The sequence below is a fragment of the Cricetulus griseus genome, chromosome 6 (assembly GCF_003668045.3).
Source record: "Cricetulus griseus strain 17A/GY chromosome 6, alternate assembly CriGri-PICRH-1.0, whole genome shotgun sequence".
NCBI classification, from domain to species: domain Eukaryota; kingdom Metazoa; phylum Chordata; class Mammalia; order Rodentia; family Cricetidae; genus Cricetulus; species Cricetulus griseus.
The window spans coordinates 3,660,515-3,680,761 of record NC_048599.1 but is presented as its reverse complement, the minus strand read 5'-3'; the positions used below and the strand labels follow the sequence as shown (position 1 = coordinate 3,680,761).

The 20,247-nt window shown below is 35.9% G+C and overlaps 1 protein-coding gene across 1 annotated transcript in view; it reads right to left on the bottom strand.

Moving 5' to 3' along the window:
• Sycp2 (synaptonemal complex protein 2) overlaps positions 1–20,247 on the bottom strand; it is a 57,352-nt gene that overhangs the window by 4,607 nt on the left and 32,498 nt on the right. The window contains exons 23-35 of the mRNA XM_027419816.2: positions 19,634–19,761; positions 18,860–18,896; positions 17,496–17,560; positions 17,356–17,413; positions 16,047–16,102; positions 15,571–15,628; positions 12,122–12,284; positions 9,713–9,750; positions 9,156–9,329; positions 7,250–7,448; positions 5,667–5,872; positions 3,284–3,469; positions 265–355 (exon numbers count right to left, since the gene is read on the bottom strand). Coding sequence (XP_027275617.1) covers positions 265–355; positions 3,284–3,469; positions 5,667–5,872; positions 7,250–7,448; positions 9,156–9,329; positions 9,713–9,750; positions 12,122–12,284; positions 15,571–15,628; positions 16,047–16,102; positions 17,356–17,413; positions 17,496–17,560; positions 18,860–18,896; positions 19,634–19,761 — 1,459 coding nt within the window. The remainder of the gene's footprint in view (positions 1–264; positions 356–3,283; positions 3,470–5,666; positions 5,873–7,249; positions 7,449–9,155; positions 9,330–9,712; positions 9,751–12,121; positions 12,285–15,570; positions 15,629–16,046; positions 16,103–17,355; positions 17,414–17,495; positions 17,561–18,859; positions 18,897–19,633; positions 19,762–20,247) is intronic.

The following is a 20,247-nucleotide window of genomic DNA, read 5'->3' as shown; positions in this document are numbered from 1 at the left end:
TGAAATGTAGAATTCATTTAGGTGTAAATTCAAAGTATTAGTAATTATTTTAAAAGACAAGGCTGTGGCTAGAAAGATAGCTTAACAGTTGAGCGCACTTGCTGTTCTTGCTAGGGTCCTGGCTCAGTTCCCAGCACCATGCAGTTGCTCATAACTGTCTGTAACTCCAGTTCCAGCGTACTTGACACCTGGTCTCCATGCACATGGAGCATGTACATAACTGTTTAAAGTAAATCTTTAAAAAGCAAGACTATGTCTACAAACCTGATACATGAGTATTGTCACTGGGCATGTCAAGCCATATTTTCTCTATTATTTCACTAGACAATGACAATGGAGATACTGCATGACTTGCCTAAAATAAATATAAAAAATTAGAAGAAAAGTAATATAAACACTTACATTCATCTTTGATTATTCTATATCAAATCCCCAAATGGTGTCAGTGAGTGGGATGAGCCCATGCCCCAAGGTTCCCAGAGGAAGAGGGAAACCTGCCGCCATAGCCTGCCCTGTCGGGCCGCTGAGCAGCATTGGAGCAGCTTCAATATGCTCTTGCCATCCAGGCACTCTTGGGGTTTAGATGGGCACTTCTTAGATGATAAAGACAGATCCAGATAAAGAAAAACCTCTAAGGGTTTACACTGTGTTTAAAAATATATGTAGGCTTGTGAGAGAAAAAAATAACAGGAGGAAATAGAGTAGCCGGTTGTGGTGGTACACACCAGTAGGATTTGCTGAAGGAAGCAGAGGCAGATAGATTTCCACAGAGAAACCCTGTCTTGGGGGGAAAAAAGAAACAAAAGAAAGTAAAAATAAAGTAATAAAAAAGCCACATAAGAATGGAAAACACACAAAGAATCTGGATACTAAATGCCATATTGTTGTCTTTAAATTGTTTGATTGATGAGGAAAGACTTGCTGCTTCTAAAATACATTTGATTATAAATGCTGATAAATTAATCCAAATTATTTATTTTAAAAATGCTTTGACTTCAGAATTTAAGTCTAAAGACAAGCTACTTGGAAAAAGTTTTTACTTAAGTTTCCACAGAAAATCAAAAGCTGTTGATTCCTTCCAGACTAATATGGTTTAATATGGATCAAGCAAGACCCCCTGAAGCTGAGACGATACAAAAACAAGGACTTGGTCAGATTTCTATGTTTTATCACGATCCCTATGGCATGAACATCGCCCCCAATTAGCAGGAAGCTGTTTAGAAAGAACGATGCCCATATTCCCAAATATTGTTTATAAATGTTTGTTTTCATTTAAATGGGGTTGGTTATAAATTGTAATGATCACAGTCAAACTCTTTTTAAAGGAAAAAGGGGGAATAGGATATAGGGATGAATACTTTACATTGGTATAGATTTTCATTTATTGATACAACTTTAAGGTCAATTTTGTGATATGTATATGTCTCCTCTTGTTTAGGTATTGTGTCTATACAGATCTTTTAAAATGATATGCATAATGAAATACAAGTTATATAGTTACCTATAATAGTCAGAACTTATAATTAGGTTAGTTAGGTTTTCTAGATATAGAGATGTATTTGAGATGGATAGGTATTCTTCAAACCTTTCAAAGGCCTACAGAAATATGGCATTTAAATGGTTTAGGATTTTTCTTGGCAGTCAGACACAACTGCTCCTGGCACACCAATTACATCAGAAAGGAGGATGGGCATTGAAGAAACTCCTTATGGAGTTTAATTTCAACATGGCAAGATTAGCCATTTGGGCAAGAAACTGCTCTTGCCTGGACTGTTTGTTGCTGTATAAACTGGACATGCAGGACCCACAAGAAAGTGACTGCTGAACTTACAAAACAAGAGAGTACTGAAGGGTTCCTGTTGAAATGGAGAAGTGTGCCAGACACACTGTGGCCTATGAGCTGAAGATGGATGCCCCAGTGTTACAGAGGAACTTTGGATGACTGTCCAGGTAGCGAGATGTCTCTGTCAGTTCTAGAGTTTATATATTATCCTTCTGTGGTCTTTGATAGAGTTGAAGACAGATAGTTATGGTTATAGTTTTCTTCAGTTATTATAAAAGATAAGTTATCCTTTTTATTTAGACAGAAAAGAGGAGATGATGGGGAATGTACTGTGTATGTTCATCTTATTGATTATTGAATAAAGTACTTGTTTGGCCAATGAGACAGCAAGTTAGACAGGACTAGGAGTCAAAGAGGATTCTGGGAAATGTAGTAGAGAAGTGGTGATCCAGGCAGGAAGTGACATAGCAAGGAGACTCATATTTAAACAAGGAGAAATAGGAAGTGTCCCCCTTTCGCCTTCACATCCTCCAGCGGCAGGATGTGAGCCACCAGCAAGAGAGGGGCCAGTGAAAGGCATCCTCTATAAGATAAGTCTTATAAATATATAGATTTATGATAATTAAGACTGAGCTAACAGATGAGGAATCCTAGTCATTGGCCAAGCAGCATTTGAACCTAATACAAGTTTCTGTGTATTAATTTGGGCCCTAACTCAGGCAGGCAGCTGGCGTAAAGCGCACATGTGGTGGTGGGCTCCTCAGCTTTTGGCTGAAAGATTTATCATAACACCCCCAGGCCAACAGATTTCAAATGCTGCCAAATTATTTTCAGAGTATTGTCTATCTGTTATTTCTTTTCATCTTTAAAGACTGATAGAAATGAACCTTAATATTAGGTTAACATCAATTTTGTCCTAATAGTATTGATCTGACATTTTTTTGGACATTTCTGATTTTCAAATTCTCCTTGTTATTAGTGTCTTTATTTGAGCTAGGAAATAGGGAGCTACAGAAAGTTTTTTTCTTGTAAAGTGATATTTTTCACCTTTAAATTTGTGTTTCACTATTTGAAGACAGCTTTTTAAAACCAACAATTTTACTTAAGAGTACTATTCTTTCTTTAATACGTGCAATCTTCTAGCCAGTTACAGGTAGCTCAAATACTAGCCCCACCCTAAGATACAACACTTTATTTCCATCTTCTATATTATGCAGGCTGTTAAATATTTTTACTTACTGACCAATGGAGTTTTCTGTTTACAAGAAGTTCAGCCAATCAAATGTCTATATAATTATGAAGCCAAAAAGTATTATAAATATGTAAACTCAGGGATTTAGCCTCTATGTCATTATTTTAAGACCATCCTTTAAAAATATCAATTTTTGCATGACAAAATCATTCTACATATTACATATCAGATTCTCAAGTCACAAAGGCAGAAAAATACTTGGTAGTATGATTCTCACTGAAGACTAGCAATTTGAATTAACATATTACCTCTCTCTTGCTTTGCATATGGTTTTCATGACTATCTGGAGATTCAGTTTCCATAAAACGTTTCTCTGAGCTATTACTGCTCACATCTGAATAGCTGTTATAATGTAGGGTTTTCTGATTATCTATCACTGAATTTTTATTTTTTCTATTCATGACAGAATTATTCTTAGTTGGAGTGTTTCTGGGCTGTGAATGAATAAAAATACAGAAACCCAAAGGAAGTTAGACAGCTACTTAAAAACAGAAAAAGCTGAATGAAATAGTAGGAAACAATTTTAAATTTTAGGGAATTAACTCAATGCTAAAATTCTGCATCCATTTAAATAAAACATTAATTAGCTCAATGACAAGAATCTAGCAAAGCCCATGAGCAAAGATGCCTGCTGGTATGCCTTTTATACTTCAGAGGGCAAGTCACTTTAAACAAGAAAAAGAACATGAAAGCATAAGAATGTATCATCAAATCAAAAATTATAATACTTTATATAATTGCCTATAGAGAAAGTCTATGACAATCTAGGAAATTATAGAATTCAGCAAGATCACTCAAAATACAAAAATCATTTTTTATACAAGAGCAAAAAACTAAAACTTCTTGGCCTTTTTTGTTAAGATAAAATACAAAAGCAAAAATCTTTAAAACTCCAGAAATGTAAAATGTGGGGTTTTTGTGTGTGAAACACCCAGGGCAAATAAGTGTAAAATTAAGAAGTATAATATTAGCATCAAGACAGTGACTAACAGACTCATGTGATCAACAAGACTAAGCCTAAGTTAACGTAAACATTATAAATGAAAAACTTTCATTGTTCACAGGAAATTCTAGAGACTGAAACCTAAAAGTTTAAATCAAAAATAACACTTTCACATTGAAGGAAAATATTTTAAGGATAATGCTTAAGGAAGAATTAGTCTTACTGTAATATAGCCCAGGTTGGCCTTGCTATTTCAATTTTCCTTTGAGTGCTGGAACTACAGATATGTATTAAACATGAAAGTACTTTGAAAGACTAGAAATTTTATTTCACTGCTGGTCAGACTGGAATTCTGGATTCCAGCAAGTGAAAGATACAATGGCATGCAAGCAATACAGAAGTGACAACCAAGCCTACAATAAGAACTCCTGTAAAGGATGGATGTAGTAATACAAACTTTTAATCCAGCACTTGGGAGGCAGAGGCAGGTGCATCTCCAAGTTTGAGGCCAGCCTGGTCTACACAGTGAGTTTCAGAGTGACACAGCAGGGCCCTCTCAAACCCTGACCCCACCCCCCAAAAATTACTGTAAACTTTAAGATAAATCAATACTTCCATTTACAAATTAGAAAACATAAATGGGGCTAGAGATGTAGCTTGGTGAAGAATGCTTATCTAGGATATATGAAGTACTAGACTTGACCCCTAATAACACAAAAACAAAACAATTAACAGAATGGCTAGAAATCAAAGTACTTGTTAATGCAGTGAACTATGATACTCCAAAGACAGACTGAACTTCGCATGAACCAGGGTGGTAAAAGCAGAAGCATCATCTACAACTCAGCAGAATCTATGGAAAAGGGGCACAGTCACTGCCTCAGTTTCCAGCAATTGAGTATGCAGCAAACTAAAATCCCACAGAGCACAGAAAACATCACAGAAGGTAAGGAAGGTAGTTAGAATTACTTAGATGTAGACAGACATGTGCAAAATGACAAGTGAAGGGTTTAAAGAATGCAGAAAGACAAATGATATCATCTAACAGGGTACTAGTAGTTGGCATATTATGAATTGTAGAAAAATGGCTTGGAGGGCTGAGGAGGTAGGCCAGGGCTTAAGCCTCCTACATCTGTTTAAAAAAATACAGCACTACCCTGAACAGTTTGACATACTGACAGTTTAACCTAAGTTTTTGTTTACAAAACACCCCCTGTAAAGACTACTGGCTTTGAAATAAAAGGGCCTTAAAATCATCTACAAGTAAAACACACTCAGTTCAAAGTGGTAGGTGAGATGGCTCACTGAGACAGGTGTCTCTGAGACAGGTGTGTTAACTAACCACTGTGCATGTTTTAAGTGCTGGTACTGTATCTAAGTCCTCTTGCATGTTAGACAAGTGTTCTAAGTGATACTCCAAACCCTAAACAGTCATTAATACCATTTTATTATAAGCAATGGTTAGTACCTATGAGTTTTAAACTCCTTTATGTAACTAAACACTTGAGCAATATGGTTTCAACTATATTCTTTACAGTTTTGCCAATTTATGATTTCAACAACTAAAACTTATTAAAGGTTACAAATACTGAGTAACAAATATGCAATACTTATATAATTGTTGAACATTATAGGCTAGTGGCTTATCATTTTCATATGCAAATGATAAAAGAAAATTATATTCTTACCAAAGAAGGCAGTCCTATGACAGGTGAGAAACTCTTTCTCACACACAATGTACTGATCTCACTGATTCTGGGTGATTTTTCCTGAACTTTAACTTTATTGTTACCTCTTACGGATTCAGGTGATGCAGTTTTTGGATAAGGTGAAAGAGATTTAGTGATGTAGTCATAATCTTGAGTGAAATCCCTTTCTGTTATTTTCTCCATACCTAGATGCCCCACAAACACAAGAATATAGAAAACAGATAGTATTATTGTTCATGCTTGGTCTAGGAAAAGGCATGATAGATTTAATAATTTATCCAATCCTCAAGGATTTAGGTGTATTTAAAAAAATACTTTCAGTAATTTAAGGCCAACTATGTCTGAAATACTAAAACTCTGAAAAATACCCAGTTGAAAATTTAAGAACCTTCAAAGACAATTTAAACAAAAGTATCTATAGTATGAGATGAAATATAATGATCAACTTAAGTGTTATCTAAAATATTATAACATAATAACTATGGCTAAGTCTTACAAAATCAGTTGGTCTAAGATGCTCACAAAACAAAAGGACAGGACAGTAAGGCTGGGGGGTACAGCTCAGTCAGAAGTGCTTGCTGCAAACTACGAGTACCAAGTTCATCTCCTGAGCCCACATAAAAAAACAGACATGGTGAAACATGCCTGTAATTCTAGAGCTTGGGAGTTGGATCTCTGGAGCTCAGTTTGCCAGATAGCTAGTCTATTCTATTTGGTGAGTCCCGGAACCAATGAGACCACTTAAAAAGTCTCAGGGGAAGATGGCTACTTAGAAACAACATTCCACATGCACAAGTACAGGCATACCTGTGCCAAAATAAAAAAATGAGGACATAAGTTTTAATGTAAATCAATTCTCAGTTTTCAGCTCAAATCAAGGTGTGTGCATTTGTCTGAGCTTATCTATTATGTGACAATGATCTGAGCACTGTGAAAATAAAAGGATTTTGCAATGCTTTAGGGGAAACATATTCTATCAATGAAATGATTCACATTTTGGAACTGTTTTAAAACAGCTTCACAGGAGCTTGGTTTTTGTAATTGAAAGATATATATGTTAACACTCTAAAGAATATGTATTTTCATTACTGATACTTTAAATAAAAGCAAAAGCTATTGTTTCTAAAGATAATCTATTGTGAGTTTACAGAATCATCACAATATTCCTTAGAATTTTCTCAAAAAATTATATAAAGGATATATGTAATATATGTATTTTAAATGTAATTTAAATGTTATATGTCCTATATGTAATTTAAATGTTATTAAATACTTGGGCTTAGAGTGTATTAGAATTATGGTGCTACATTTTTGCATTTATAGCTTATGAGTTAAATATTTCCATATTGAATCATTTGATATTTAATATCCTGACAACCTTAGATGTTATACTATGTTCTCAAATTGGAAAAAAAATTATTAGCATTAGCTGATTTAAAATGAACTTTTAAACTAGTTATCTCAAGTAAATTTCACAAAACTAATCTTTAACTATTTCAGAGTCATAAAAGAAAATTCCTAACTATTCCAGTAAAATGCAAGGGAAATGTAGTAACACTGACATCTCATCACTTCCACAGATGATGGGCTCCCGGACACAGACGCAGAAGACAGGGAAAGACTGTCTTCTCTCCCATCTTTTAGCTCAGATGAAACTTCCTGGTTTTCTGATGGCTGTCCTTTTGGTGTTTCTGTAGTGAAGATGTTCTGTTGTTTCTTTGGAAGTTTCTTTGTTGGGGCTCTGGAATGGACAGTCTCCTCCTAAATGCACCAGTAACTTCAATTTATGCTCAGATACATTTACACAATTAGGCATATAAGTTACACTACAACACTTATTGACTTATTACTATATAAGGACATGACAAGAGCTTAGATATTAGCAAAACTATGTCCTAGTACACTAGGAAAAATATATTGACTACACAGACTATAATTATCTTCAAATAGAATGCTGTGCAGGTTTCAAAGTAGACTAAACTGTTTTCTCTAAACTCCGGATTTCATGGTGCTTGAGACACTAAGAAGTCTGTGTACCAAGATGGTGAAGGGAGATATGCATGGATAAGACTGGATCAGACCAAAGGTACTTGAGAAATTCAGGTCTTTTCCCAGAGTAACAAGTAATAGAGAATTTGTTACAATTCTGGGTATATACTGGGGAAGAACTTGAAGGGGCACTTTCATTCTTAGAGTATCAGAAAAGTTAGTTCTCAGGATTTTTTGTCATTGTTTTGGTTTTATTTTTAAGGATGGATGAGATGAATGGCTTAGAAAGACATATTTGATGGTGGATATGGTAACATCAAAGCAAGAAATAATAGAAAAATGGTGATTATTGTCTGGTCCTAATGAAACTTCACTTCTCTAAATTCTGGGGGTTAGAAAAAAAATCAGCATTCCTCAGAAAGCCAGATCCCCTCTGCCAAAGGATCCAGTTTCTTTATCACTTGGGGCAGAGACACAAATGGCTATCTATTAGCATATCAGAGTACATGCAGGCCTCCAGGTTCCCTCCATTCCTCAAGTCCCCTTTATACATTTCAGAGTCCATGCTGACATCCTGGCTCATCTCACCTTATCCCTTACCCTAAACTTCTCCAGCTCAGAACCTTCAATAACTCCACCCCCACCTAGCTATTCTCTTCCCTCTCTCCCCTCTCTCTCAATTCTTCCTTTTGTTTCTCTCTTTCTTGGTCTCATTTGCCCCATACTCTCTCTTTCTGTGTCTTCATCTCTTGCTCCCTAACCTCCTCTCATGGTCAAGTCCAGAATGCTGGTCATGTTCATCCTAATGCTTTCTCTCCCTGTTCTGACTCTTTCCAGGTGCCTCTGGCTATACTCTCCCTTCATACCTACAATAAAAACCTTCCACTTAGCCAACCTTTGGAGGAGCCACATCACCAGTTTATAATCTAGCTCTGAAATCCTCAGTTTAAAGACATTATAACATAATTGTATAAAGTGTTCCAAAAAAGGAACACAAACAAGAGGAAATGGTGGTTTAATGGGTTAAGATCAACCAAGTGAGCTGGTGGTGGTAGTGCATGTCTTTAATCTCAGAACCCAGGAGGCAGAGGCAGGCAGATCTCTGAGTCTGAGGACAGCCTGGTCTACAGAGTGAGTTCCAAGACGGCCATGGCTATTATACAGAGAAACTCTGTCTCCAAAAACCAAACAAGCAAAAAAGTTAACATATTGTAGTAGTCAAAGATCTATCTTTAGCACCAGACTCTCTGTCTCTACCACTTCCTAGCTACATGAATTTCTCTTTCTTGAGCCTCAGATTCTCATTTGAGATTAGGATGATATTACTCACAGTAATTATCCATCTACATATCAGATTTTAAGATAAATTTGTAAAGTACTTAAACTAGCAGTGGGCATGCTGTAAGTACTATATGCATACATAAAAACTAAGTAGTTTAAGAAAAATAAACTTAGAGATCATGAATTGTATTTATTTACCTTTGTTGGCAGTTTATCTTTAAATAAATATGAAACTTTTTCACTCTCTGATTCTGATTCTGAAGTTGAGAGATCTTTGTAATTTTTTTTTGTTTTTGTTGCTCTTCGTGGAAGTCTGGTTCTCACATCTGCAACTATTTCATCATCGTTTTTGGTAATGTTTTTATTGGGTACCTTTAGGAGAAAATTTCATGAATATTATACTATCAGTAATAGAGGTGTCAGAAGTATAAGCTATAAAAAGTGACACTGACAATTATATACAAAATATATGTAGGAATGAAATGATTCTTGATTGGAAAAACTTAAGTGGTTGTATTTTATGTTATCATCCTTGTCACCTACCACAATTTTATTCCTATCATGAAATCTCTAACAGAACAAATATTCTCCACATTTAAACACATACACAGAATGAAAACACTGATCAAAAATACAATGCATGAGAAAATAATGCAAAGGCAGGACCAAGGATCAGCTATGGAAACTGGTAAGAAAATGAAGGCATGGTGTTATTGTTATAACTGACTTTAAAGGGTATTTTATCTTTTGGTTACCATTATGGATCTTGGCTGCCCATTTTCTATGGATGACCCTGCAAATTTCAAGAGGAAAAAAGATTAAAATTTTTAACCATAAAATATTCATTACATCTCTGCAGGTATATATTTAAAATCATAAAATAAGAAGCCCCTCATCCTCAGCATGTTTAAACATTTAATAAGCCTCCCCCTACATGTGACTGCAAGCCACTATGACACAGGAACCATGAAGCTCAGCTTTTCTGCTGGAGAATGTGGTCATCAGGGCTGCCAGGCTACTTTGGAAGTATCCTCTCTCCCTATACTTTGTACCAGAGAGAATATACTACATTGTGATGGGAAATACATACTTAGATTTATTTTAAAAAAACTTAAATGTTGGAATTTGTGGCTTTTTATTCAGTGTTTGTTATGATGTGAATTGTCTACCTTTCACTTTATATATTATCAAACTTTTAAAGTATATCATCATCCATGAATCTACCTTCAACTTTAAGAGCCTCTGAGTAATGTTGAGTCTGCATATTCTCTTTTACAATTCTCTAAATCCATATGTTAATCACTTTGCTAAAATCTATTCTTACTTACTTGCTTTAAAAAAATTCACTTCAGGTATGTGTTTCTAAACAGACATGGAGCTTCATAACATAGAATGTCCTGTGACAGCCTATGATTTGCTTTACTTTGTACAACATCACTTTCCTAGGACTTTAGACACATTACTGATAATAGCTTTAATCCCATATGCTTGCTTTCCAAGCACAATATCTGCCCATCTTTTTACATTTCTTTGGAAGCTAAAACCAAGCAAAGCTAGTAAAGCAACATTTATTTACAAGAAGAGTCCTATAATGCATATTAACTTACTATCTAACCATTTCAACAAAATAATTGTCATGAAAGTTTAATTTTGTATTTTTATTGATTGCAGTACTTATTTTAAACCCCTATCAATACACTGAGATTCCTAATCTTCATGTTTAAAATATACATCTTTCACAGTAGTCTCCAAGAAAGTATTTGCATTATCTTTTTCTCCTTACCTTCTTCTAAACACATTGCTTCAAAATCCATACTTGGACAAGATCTAGCCTTATCTTTCACTATTTTATGATATTTTTATCATATTCTAACTACTCCGATTCTGCATTCCCTGATTATACTATACTGTTTCATCATTCACCTCGCTGAAGCATTCTAAACACACACCAAAATTCACATCTATTTTTTAACTTCTTTCTAAGCCAACTGTCTCTTACCTATCATTACTGGCCATTTTTATCTTGAAATAAAAGCCAATTACCTTTAAATAAATGTAAATTTAATTGAAAAGTCCAAAGATATTTTGTCTTCCTTTAAAAGTGAGATAAAGTCTGCTAACAAGCTTTGACATTGAGGTTCAGTCAAGAAAACAGTAATTATCTTCAGTCAAAACCTGTATGCAAAATTCTTAAGTATATTAAGAAATTTATTATCTTAAAGAAAACTGAATAGCCACATTCTAGCAAGTACTTCATGGATGACTCAAGTAAGGTAACCTCTATCAGAAGACACCATTGCATTTTCTATATACTTATTTTTGCATGTAAATGAATTTCTAAAAAGTGTATGTGTTGGGTAAGTCAGAGAAATTGAGATACATCAACACACAGTGAGAGCATAAATAGCAATGAAGCGATGTGTCAGGGTCCAATCCTTGCCTCTGTCTGATAACATTGTTCACAAATGTTTAGTGGCTTATTTATAATAATTTTTAGCTACATAACTGAGTAATAGTGATCCAAAAATAAAAGAAGCAATGATAACACGTCATGAACAAAGAATTATGGTAAGTCATGTTTTTGTGTGCCTAGAGGTCTTAATAAAATGAAGGCTTGGGAGGTATCTCAGTTAGTAAAATGCTTTTCACTCACATACAAGGATCTGAGTTTGGATCTCCAACAACAATGTAAAAGCCAGGTAAGAGATTGTACAATTATAATCACAGCACAGACTAACCAAGCACAGAAGAAAGGTCACTGGGTCTTGCTGGCCAATTTGTCAGCCTGGCTGAATTGCCAAATTCAAGGTGAGAAACCTTGTCTCAAAAGAATTAACACAGAGAGCAACTGAATAGGACGGCTAGCATCAGCCTCTAGCATATTCTTCCTGTCCCTTCCACCTTCCCACCGTCTGTATGTCTCTGTCTCTCACTCACCCACACAAATATAACCATATTAGCACGACAATGAAACAACTAGGATGCGCTTTTGTCCTGCTTATAAGGGCCTGTTAATAATAACAGTATCAGTTATGAAAAGAGGAACAAGCAAGCAAAATATATAAGAAAATCCTAGGATTATCAAGTTATTATGCATATTAATAGAGTTTTTATATAACTGAATGTAATTATTTGCAGTATTTCTCTAAAAGGTAACTTCTTACTTGGTTTCCCACTTTTGTATGTTTTCATGTTCCTATTCCTACTGTAGTCCATCAGTCTTTTTGATTTAGGTTTTCTTAGCCAGCTAATGTCAGTCTTGCTGTCATCATAATCACATTCTGTTTCAGCATCACTAAACAAAGTATTCTCATGACTTGTTGACATCTAGGGAGAAAATCCACAAACACACTTTAGTACATGTCATAAACAGTAAGATAAATGCCTAAACACTCCAAATAATAAGCTAAATGCTGGTGGTGTTTTGCCAATTTTTTTGTTGTTTGTTCCTTTAGCACTGGTAAGGGTTCAAACTTAGGGTCTTGTATATGCTAGGCAAAAGTTCTATCACTGTGGTACATCCTTAGGTATAATTTTTTAAAGCATTACATGATTTGTCAATAAATGGAATATTATTTCTCATATTATCTGTCCTTAATTAGTCAGAGGAAAGATGCAGTGAACAAAGTCAACACTGAATTAATCAAAGTCCTCATTTCCATGACTTTCATTTATAGAAAGAGAATGCTCAGCACAGCCCAACACAGCAGTCTTGGTTTTCATCATCTTCAAGTCTTGCTCTAAAGTCATTTTCTAATGGGGTACATATTAGTGACATAACTGTTTTTTCACTTTACACTCATGCTAAACTGTATGAGAAACATTATCATATGAAAACTTCTAAAACTCCCAGAAAGCCTCCACCCAGAGTTGTCATAAGACTGTTTAGGCCATCCTTCTCAATCATGGTTTTCAAAGTGCTGTTTTCCCAGGCCCTAAACTTGAAGGCACAGATCAGACCACTTTCCAAAATAGTTTAGACCACTTTTTTAACTTTTAATTAACTTGGAATTCTTTCATTTCATCCCCAGTTAAGAAGGTTATATGTCCACTATATTCTTAATAATCCGTGTTCTGCATTAAGTGCACTATAAATATCAGTTTGTGGAGATGTTAAAGATTGATGGTCTTTTGGAAAATCATCAAGGCATTGCTGCTCTCTTAGTAATTTCATTTTGTTGGTTTTTCTTTGTATCTTTCTTGATGCTACACAAATTACATGAGTTACCATTCTTTGAGCCAGCATGGCTTCCGTCTTCAAGTTCCTCTTCTATTTTGTCACTTTTTAGTGTTTCCACACCCACTCTTATCAAGTGCATTCACACTAGTTTGGTTAGATTGTCAGCAAGTAAAGACAAATTTGAATGAATGATTACATTATTTCACTGTATTTGTCAATGGGCTCAATATTCTTGGCAGTTGATTTTGAAAGCATAAAGTTGTCAATACAATATGCAGATTTAGAAGAAAAATGTGATATTTTGTCTATGATCTAAAAAAGCTTGCCTGAAGATCAGAGTGCAAAGCTAGCCACACTAGTTAGCCATAGAGGCCAGGCAGTGGTAATACACACCTTTTATCCCAAGGACCCAGGAGACAGAGGCAGATTGATCTTCTGTGAGTTCAAGGCCACCCTGGGCTACATGAAATTGAATCTGTTTAAAAGAGAAACAGAGCTCATGCAAAGGTGATCCCAGTACTTGGGATCTCATGCCTTTAATCCCAGCACTAGGGAGGTAGAGACAGAAGTGATACGGCTGGTTGGAGAGAAGAACATGAGAGGTGGGAGGAGACAAGAGAAATACGGTCTGAGGAGCAGTGAAATCTGAAGAACTGTGAAGTCTTAGCAGTCTGAGGATGCAGTCTGAGGACAGGATTGCCCCTGTGGGTCTGAGCAATGGTAGAGCTAAGAACTCTCTAGTGGTTGGCTGATTTGCTTCTCTGGCCTTCAGCATTAACCCAAGTATCTGACTTTGAGTTTTTATTGTTAAGACCAACTAGAATTCATGCTTACAGAAAAAGAATCCTGGTTTTATTTTCTTAGTTTGGATTTTCTACTATATAGGTTGTGTGGGGGAACCAGAGGGAGTTGGGACACTAAGCCTTTATTGACACTCAGACTAGCACAATCTTCACGGCTATGACCAGAGGTTTCTTGCTACCAAGAATCCAGACTCCTTAAACCTTTCAGTGTTACTTTAATGGCCAGCATCTTTTGTGTTCTGGATTTAGGACTTGGAAGATATTCTCAAACATCTACAGCTAAAGGTAAGTTCTGATTAGTTCCTCACTCATCTTCATGATTTAAAGGTGGAAAATCCTCATAGCCTCAAATTAACACTGTCCTTTACTATTTCCTCCAGTTTACTGGGTATGTTGTTTTCCCCCCATGCATTTCCTTTCTTCACTATTCCATGTATATGCAATGCTGTACATACCCACTCCAGATTAAATATCCAATTTATGAGCCAAACATAGTAACAAAATTTCACATCTGAATGTGAATGGTTTCATCTGAACAAATGTAAGTGGAGCTAGAATTACAGATGGTTTTAAACTGCCCTTATAGGTGTTAGGAATGCAACTTGGGTCCTCTGAAAGAACAGCCAGTATGCTTCTCAACCTCTGAGCCATCCCCCTCCAGTCCCTGAATGTTATTTTTAAACATCAGCGTTTATTTTATTTTCTAGTTCAACAATCTCCAGCAATAGAATGTTATTAAAAGAAATACTCCTTTAAAGGTGTATTTTTATTTATATTGAAAGACCCCCGCCCATTAGCTTTTTCTTTTAAGTTTGCCTCCTCCTCCGGTCAGCGGCTGGCTGGCGCGCGGGCGGATACATCCTCCCCTGCACTCCCCGACCCCGATCCCCACACCTGCCGGCTTCTCCTTCCCCGCCGCCGCGCAAGGCCGGCCCCCCCGGGCCCAGAACGCGAGCCGGAACCAGCCAACAGCCCATGAGCGCAGAACGGCTTAGGACACTTCCGTACGCGGTAGGCTCCCCCCCAGCCGGTTCACCCCGGCGGGGCTCGCGCCCCCGGCAACCCGCCTGCACCTCGGCACCGCGCCCCGAGGAGCACCGCGCCCCGGGGAGCCCGCGGCGGCGAGAGGCGCTCCCCCCCCAAGGTCAGCCATCTGGACTCGGAAAAAGATAAGTAAAGCCGAGGCCGTTTCGCCTGACTACTAGACCTTGAGAAAATGCTGATTTGATGCTTTTCGCTTCTGTACTGTGCTTTTTCTGCTATATAAGGACCCCTCTTCCTGGGCTCGGGGCTTGGCCTAGGAGAAGCTAAGCCCCCGGTACCCGCGCCACTAATAAAGCCTCTTGTGGTTTTGCATCCAAGTGTGGTCTCACTGATTCCTTGGTGCGTGTATCCTTCTACGAAAGTACCCCTTCTGGGGTCTTTCAATATGATGTGTGTTAAGCTACATGTGTGCAGGTATCTGCAGAGGCCAGAAAAGTGTCAGATCCCATGGAACTGGAGTTACAAAAGGTTTGTGAGATGCCCAACATGGGTGCTGAGAACCAAGCTCAGGTCCTCTGAAGAGCACCAACTACTCTTAGCCCAAGAAATACTGGTTTATACTGGAATATCACATGCTATAACTTACTCTTTTATTTTTTGTTTTGAAAGAAGGGTCATGCTCATCATGATTCCTTACACCTGTCCTGGAGAAACAAAAATATTCATTAATTTTAAGCATGTATCTCATTTATTTTCTTCAACTAGAGCTCACTGGGAAATTATTTCTAATGTTTAATATTTAACTCTTTCACTAACTATTACTAGCTGTGTAATTAAGGCCAGATTATCCTTTCTGATCTCAGTTTTTAAAAAAAATGAGTTTGAATAAAGAACTAATTTTTCAACTCTATGATCAAAGTCATAGTATTAAATTACCAACCTTTACATATTGCATTTAGAAGTAAGTGCTGAAGTAACAATCACAGCTAGAGGAATCATGACAGTAGGATTTTTAATCCACTCCTTTCTATGTCAAACACTCAAATTAGAGGAGATTTTTATTTAAAGTAAATGTTAATGTGACCTACTGAATTATAGTTTTTTTTTTAAAAAAAAACCTACAATTTTATTGAATTATCCATACTGGCTTCTCTAGTTGTAGCTTGAAATTCTTGGATCTATTTGGAAAATAAACAGAAGAAAAAATACTGTGTCAAAAATAAGGGAAATAAGAAAAAAAAGAACATATCAAATCTAGTTCCTTTCACTTTCAAGAATTGTTAATTAAAATCAGCTCCTATAATATTATTTAAAGCTAAATCAACTAGTAAAAGTAGGCTGATAGTAAAACAAATCAGAATATATTTATCTCAGGGAGGACCTGTGTTTTTCTGTCACACTGCACTATGATAAAAATCTCTTACATTCTAATAAACTAGAGCTTTTGCTGGACCTCACAGCTAGAGTTAATACACATGTGATGTCACTTAAGACTGTTAGCCTACAGTATATTCAACCTGCTTGTTTCAGCGACCTTTAAGATAATAATGTAACAACCATCCTTACTTGACTTAGATTTCCCATGTAACCAAATTCACCATATCTAACTAATGCATCACTATAGTCTTAAATTATATACCCTTCCATGCCCCTAACCCAGAATAATGCATGGATACTCTAATAATCATTTGCTAAAGACAGCAAAAATACAGGTTAAAAGCAATCTCATGAAATGAATCGACCACAAACATTGAACATAACATTTGGATATTTCTATATTTAAAGAAAAATGATGTTTTGGGGGTCAGTTGAATTCAGTGACTGAATCCCTCATCAAACTCTGTTACAGATTTCTGTAAAGTATCCCTTACTCCTTTCCCACATGAAGCTTTCTGTGCTGTTCAATAAATATGGACAAAAGCCTTCTGTTAAGGACACACTGACACACAGAGAGACAAAGACAGGGACAGATTCACAAGACAACCTTAAGGTGGGCAAGGATTCAGACTCATACAACAGGCAGAAGATGGAAGACAGAGTACAAAGCAAAGAATTCAAATTGAGGTTTGCTCTTAGTTAAATGATGAGGGCAAATACTTTGGTTTCCTTTTTAATGGAACACCACATTATTGGTGACTTGGAGGTTTGTTGTTGTTAACGCATTCAAACAGATCACAATTTTCTTTAAAGAGCAAGTCTAACACAGTGCAAAAGCCACAATTACTCATTTGTTTTATATTTCTTTAAAATCGGGGAAATAAACTACCTAGATATACCTATGCTTGTTATCCAAATAAACCATTTAATATTTTTAAACACTGTAAAGTATGTATCTGTATCAAGATGCATTTCAAACATATGTTCATAACTGCATATAGCTGCAAGATGACTATAAAAGAACTAAGTACAAAATCAGTGATTTCTAGCTTACTCCAAGTTTTATAACAGGTTCATCAGTGCCATTCAAGCTGAAATTATATACATCATTCCTGTGGAAAACAAAGACAAATGTTAGAACCACTGCATAAGGAAATTCAGTGTCTTCAAAAACCAACAGTAAAACTTACTCACAGTGGACATTCAGAAGTAACATTAACAAAAGTCGTCTTCAGTTTTCTGTAACTTTTTCTCTGAACCTTTTAAAAAATACAAAAGAGGTTTACATAAAAACATTCAGACATGAGCTTACTAGCTACATCAGACAAGTCACACGTGCAATTAAAATGTGACACATTTTCTAGTTGTGCTTCCACTATTATCCTTTAGTGTTTGTCATATTTTTCTCAGTGAAAATGAGTCAGCTGAGTAAAAATTTCTCAATAAACCCACTGTCTTGCTGAGCAATGGTGGTGTAAGACTTTAATCCCAGCACTTGGGAGGCAGAAACAGGCAGATCTCTGTGAGTTCGAGGCCAGCCTGGTCTACAAAGAGACTTCCTGGACAGGTTCCAAGGCTACAAAGAAACCATCTTGAAAAAACAAACAACCCACCCACTCCCCTCCCTCCAAAAAGAAAAACAACAAAAAACCACTGTCTTGCAAAGGGGTTTTTTGTTGTTGTTGTTGTTGCTGCTATTATTTTTGTTTTGGTAAAGAAACTAGCAAACCTTTCTATGTCTCCACTTAGCAGAGACCAAAACAGGTTTCTGAACAAGAACAGAACATGTATATTTTGGAAAGTAAACAAGCTAGTATTTAAATGTAACAAAGAGATAGGCACACACATGCAAAGTAAATTGCACAGGTCTAGTGTAACAACAAGCTAAGAATCAGAGAGCAGACCCTTGAAATTTGACAAATTAAGAAAACATGTAAACAACAACAAAAACCAAAACAAACTATAAATGGTAAATAAAAAAGATCTGTATCTTAAGCCTAGATGAACATTAAATATTTTAAGAAAATCAAAATTTTAGGATTTTTCAGGACAGATGGTATCAGCAAACAACCTGAAACAAAACCCACTGAAAAGAGATTGTGATAGGCTGAATGCAGACTAAATCATGGACCCAAAGAAGAAATTACTGGATCCATACTGAAACCATTTTCATGGTTTAGGGTTACAAGTAGTGCCTCAGGCATGGTAGGCAAGTGCTAGACACCACTGAGGTGATATCCTTAGTCATCCATCATCTTTTGAGACAGGGTCTCACTAAAAATTACCTAGGCAGGCCCTGAGCTTGCAGTCCTCCTGCCTCAGCTTTCTGAGCAACTGGAATTACAGGAATGCACCCTGTGACCAAGCTTAAAAGGAACATTTTCTTTGAAAAGTAGAAGGTTAAGAGCTATTTAGGTAACTTATGACTAAATTTGTCAGTGTTATAATCCATTTAACAGTACTCTATGACCTTGAATCCAATACCATTTTTTATTACATTTTAGTACTTACAATTGAGTCTGACTATGGAGAGTTTTGTTAAGTTAAGCAGTGCCTACCTTACTGAACTGTAGGTCAGACTTCTTTGAAAACCCACTATAACAGAGAGATCGACAGTATTTAAGTAATGCCGTATCAGTAAAATATTTTTTCATAAATACTATCACATATACTAAGACATATTTGGATCACTAAATTAAGTATGCAAAAAATGGGCACCAACACAGACCTAAAGGAAATCTCTACTCAGTCTGATAGCTTTACATGCTCACAATAAATTGTAACTGCCACAGTTAAAATCTAAGTTGTATCAACAATATAGGAGGACATGCTAAACCCTGTAAAAGGGTTAGCTATGCAGGAAAGTACTCTTCTTACTGTACGGGGCCACAGTGAATGTAAATGTTAATGAACAATCTCACAGCCTATAAAGGGATATTTATAATAAGAATCAGCTTTTTAAAATATTACAAACAAGAATTATTAGTTAATATACATATTTCAGCTCACTGACACCCTATACTTTCATCAAGCAATGCATTTTTATCACACTTAGTTTTAGCCATTACTCGGTTTCATAAATAAAAATCCTAAGATGTTTATATCTTGAAGATTTCTCTCTGAATGCCACACTGTACCATTTCATACCTTTGACACTTTATACAGCATAATAAGATACTGGAATGATCTATGTCATATAACTTAAATATCTACCACTGATAAAAATTATAATTATTTCCTATTAGAAATTTACATTATTCAAACATTTCCATATTATGCAAGCCATTAGTTTTATCTGTCAAAAATATTCATGCCTCCATTTATTAATATACCTGCCATTCACAGTCTCCTTTAGTTTTCTTGTAGACTTCATGCTATTACTTGAGTTGTATCTCTTATTAATTTGGCTTATTAAGGATTCTGCTGCACCAGTAAATCCTTTCCCTTTTGACTTTTCTTTCTGAAAACAATTATAAGTTACTTTAAAACTACTAGTTAATGTTCAAAGGAATATAAAGGCTGAAAGTTTAGGAAATATGCTTCTACAAAGACCTACAAAAAACAAATGGTCAGAAATTATTTAATGTCTGGACTTTATAGCAATCAAAGCCATTCAATATACAGAGAGCTATGCTGAGTGCTTGGCATGCATTTTTAAAAGTTATTATACATGAAATAGAAATACTTCAGGGGAAAAAGACAGTCCTTTAAAAAATTCAGTAAAACTGGCAGCCTTTCAAAAGTTAACTCAGAATAAAACAAAAAAGACATAAATGCTAACATCTGTAATGAAGAAGCCATCACTTTCAGTCACAAACACATTAGGACAATAATTGAGGAAATTATTTGAGCTCCATATCCATAATTCTGGTAACAAACAAGATGGACTAGAGTTCCTTGAATGACACATTAAAAAAAAAAAAACTCAGGCAAAGGGAAATGGGAT